General features: G+C 59.1%; 1 protein-coding gene across 1 annotated transcript; it reads right to left on the bottom strand.

Annotated features, from left to right (window-relative positions):
* Positions 1 to 543: 543 nt before the first annotated feature.
* On the bottom strand, positions 544 to 2,392 carry Fzd10 (frizzled class receptor 10). The gene has a single exon (XM_027413851.2). The coding sequence runs from the start codon at positions 2,341 to 2,343 to the stop codon at positions 544 to 546; it is 1,800 nt and encodes a 599-aa protein (XP_027269652.1). The 5' UTR covers positions 2,344 to 2,392.
* Positions 2,393 to 3,449: the final 1,057 nt, after the last annotated feature.

Raw genomic sequence — 3,449 nt, 5'->3', positions numbered from 1 at the left:
CGCTGACCTTGGAGTGTACAGATAGCTCAGGGTCCCTTCTTTAGTCTCCCTCTTCAGCCTGCTCCTATACAGCAGTCTTGCTGGAAGAGGGAAGAGTGGGCCCTTGGGTAGCTCATTTGCTAGCCCAAAGGAAGCTCTTTAGCTTGCAAAGGAGCTACCTGACCCCAAGTTTGTAAGCAGGCAGCAAAGCCTCCTGAATACACAGGTGTGTTTTGAGGCCTAAACAAAAAGTTTTCTTAAGAGGATGGCTGAATCTTTACCACCAATTAGTTACACAACAGGCTTATTCTGTAACGAGTGACCCTTCAAGGAGGCAGCAGACAGAATAGAACCCTTTACTTTCAGCCTATCATGTGGTTCCAAACTTCAAGGCAGACTTTATATTCTGTGTGTGTGATACACACACACACACACACACACACACACACACACACACACACCTATATATACATGTTTTTAACTTTGATTTAAACAACAACCAGTCCACCAAGAAGAGTAGCCCCAATTGGGTTCTATCTGTCCTGTTCTCCTAGTCAACCACCTTCACACACAGGCTGAAGGTTGGGCAGGAAGCTCATACTTCCCAAGGTGAGGTTTTTGGGGGTGCTGAGCTTTTTTGTAGATCCCTGCACTGGTGACCACACTGGCTGGTTTCCTCCGGCTCTTTCTCTTTAGCCCTCGGCTGCACACCTGTTGCCAGGATTGCAGGGTCTTGGAGGTCCAGACCCACACCCCACTGGTGATGCCTACCACCAGAAGCATGGACACTTTGACCATGAAGACCTCCACGGCAGGGATGGAGGTGGTCATCAGACAATCAGGTGTCTTGGTCTGATTGTTCATCTTACACTTGTGCTGGGTGGCCAGCATCTTCCAGTAGTCCATGTTCAGACGTTCATAAAAGTAGCAGGCAATCACACAGGTGGCCGGCACAGTGTAGAGAAGGGAGAAGACCCCTATGCGTACCATGAGCTTCTCCAGCTTGTCCGTGTTCTCCCCACCCGTTTTCATTACCCTCCTGATGTGAAATAAAGCCACAAAGCCTGACAGGATGAAGGAAGTGCCGATGACCAGGTAGCAAGCCAGGGGGACCAGCACGAAGCCAGTCAGAGCATTGACATCCATGCTGCCCACATAACACACACCAGTGAGTTCATCCCCTGCCACCCGGCGCATCACCAGGATCAAGATGGTCTTCACAGCCGGGATGGCCCAGGCTGCCAAGTGAAAGTAGCTGCTGTTGGCTTCAATGGCCTCATGGCCCCACTTCTTGCCAGCAGCCAGGAACCAAGTGAGGGTGAGAACCACCCACCATAAAGAGCTGGCCATGCCGAAGTAGTAAAGTACCAAAAAGACTAAGGTACAGCCGGTGCTCTCCAGACCCTCCTGGATAACATACAGCTGTCCACTGTCCCTGTCGCAGGCGATGCTCTCAGCGCCAGCGAAGAGGCGGATGATATAGCCCACCGAATAGACACAGTAGCACATGGAGAGGAAGATGATAGGTCGTTCGGGGTACCTGAAGCGCGATGGGTCAATGAGGAAGGTGAGTACGGTAAAGGCGCTGGAGAAGAAGCACAACACTGACCAGATAGCCAGCCAGATTACAGCGAAGCGCTTGTCCTCGCGGCTCCAGTACACATCCACCCCCGGAGTACAGAGAGGCGCGCAGGACTCGCTTTTCTCCACGTGGTGGAATTTGCCCGGGTTGTCACAGCCTGCACGCCCGGGACCTCCGTCCTTTAGCGAGTGCTCCTGCGCGCTGTGGGGCCTCTGGGGCCTGAAGAGCGGAGGGAACATGCCAGAGCCCCGGGTCGGCTCGTCCGAGCCGTTGTTGGGTGCCTCCATACACAGGTAGTTGGGGTCGTTCTTGTTGGGGAGCTTGCTGCAGTCCAGGGAGTCCGGCCACTTGAATTTGAACTGCTCCATGATCGGAGAGCACTTCAGCCGGGCCTGCTCGCACATGACCCGGCAAGCAGGGATGGGCGTGGAGACCTGCTCGGTGCACATGGGCGCATACAGCGAGCACAGGAAGAAGCGGAGGTGGCCGTGGCAGCCGTACTCCACGAGCGGCGCAAACTCGTGCAGTTGGATGGCCGCCTCGCGCTGGTTCTCGTGGCCCATCAGGTTGGGCATGCGGGTGGTGTTGTAGCCGATGTCCTTACACATGGGAATCTCCACCGGCTGGCACTTGCCGTCTCCAGGGCGCTCCAAGTCCATGGAGCTGATGGCCGCGCAAGAGCCCATCATCACCTGCAGCAACAGCCACAGGCGCGGGCCGGGGTGCTGCATGGTGGCGCCCGCGGAGTCCCCAAGCCGCTCAGGGCCGCCGCTCCCGGGCATGGGCTGGTGCTGCTGCCCGCGGCTCCGCGCCCCGGCTCGGGCCCCCGCGCATGCCCGTCCAGCCTGGCCGGAGCGCTCGCGGCGCCCGGGGCTCCTGCGGCGGGCGCGCGGCCTCTGCCGAGTCGGGGGCGGCGGGGGAGGGGAGCGAAGTTTGCAAACAATACGGCAGAGCAAGCGCGGCTCTGCGGGCAAACTTTGGCCTCTTCTTCCGGGCGCGCGCGTTCGGGGACCGCGGTGGGGAAGCGCGGGCGCACCGTGGTCCCTGGTCCCGAAGCTCCTCCCTGTGGGCTCCGGCAACTGTTTCCAGCTCAGCGTCCCGGGATGAGAAGACTTGGTAAGAAGCAAAGGGGGAGGAAAAGGGGGGAGAAAAAAGGCCGATTGGTGACAGGCCCCGCCCCTGCCCGCTGCCCCGCCCCGGCGCTGCTTTGCATCAGAAAGCCTTGCGCCCGGGGCAGCCTCCGCCCTCAGCCCCAGCAAGAAGCTGGACCCCGGCCTCCCGCTTCACCTCTTGCCGGCCTTTCAGCCTGTGCTCCCTGTCTGGGGGGGGGGGGGGGGGGGGAGGCTCGGGATTATCCTCGGTACCCCAAGGACGCCGAGGTTACGGGAAGTTTGGGAACTGGCGGGGACCCGGGTAAGGGTGGTCCTCACCCGGGGCTGGGGGACGCATCTTCTACTTTTATGATGGGTCCCTGGCGGAGGGCACTTTCAAAGAGACAAGGGATTTGCGTTTTATGACCGTGCTCATAAAGTGGCCCCTCGGCTTGTAAAGCTGCCCGTATCTTCCCGAGGCTGGGGGTTTGCTGCCCGGGGCGCTGGGCTAGGGCTCCGGGGAGGGGCCGCCTTTGAAATTTCAAAAGGGCCGAACTCAGGGAAGGGGGAGGGGACCTGGGAAGCCGGAGTTTAGAGCCTCTTCTGCAAGGTCTTCTCAAAGAAAGAGGGGAGGGGACGGGGAGGAGACTTTCCGGGCCGCTGACACCCGGCACCCCGGGAAGAGGGGCTCGACTTGAATCGTGGTGACCCCTACCCCACAAGGCCACCGTGTTGGGGGCCATCGCGCTAGGCCTGCTCGTGGTTTCTTCAAGCGCTTGGGTTTATTTATTATAGGA

This window comes from Cricetulus griseus, chromosome 4 (assembly GCF_003668045.3).
Source record: "Cricetulus griseus strain 17A/GY chromosome 4, alternate assembly CriGri-PICRH-1.0, whole genome shotgun sequence".
Lineage (NCBI taxonomy): Eukaryota > Metazoa > Chordata > Mammalia > Rodentia > Cricetidae > Cricetulus > Cricetulus griseus.
Note: the sequence above shows the minus strand (reverse complement) of the source record. Positions and strands in the feature narration are given on the sequence as shown.

Excerpts from the sequence above, each read along its gene's own strand:
- Fzd10 (XM_027413851.2), bottom strand. The coding sequence starts at position 2,343 with ATGCCCGGGAGCGGCGGCCCTGAGCGGCTTGGGGACTCCGCGGGCGCC.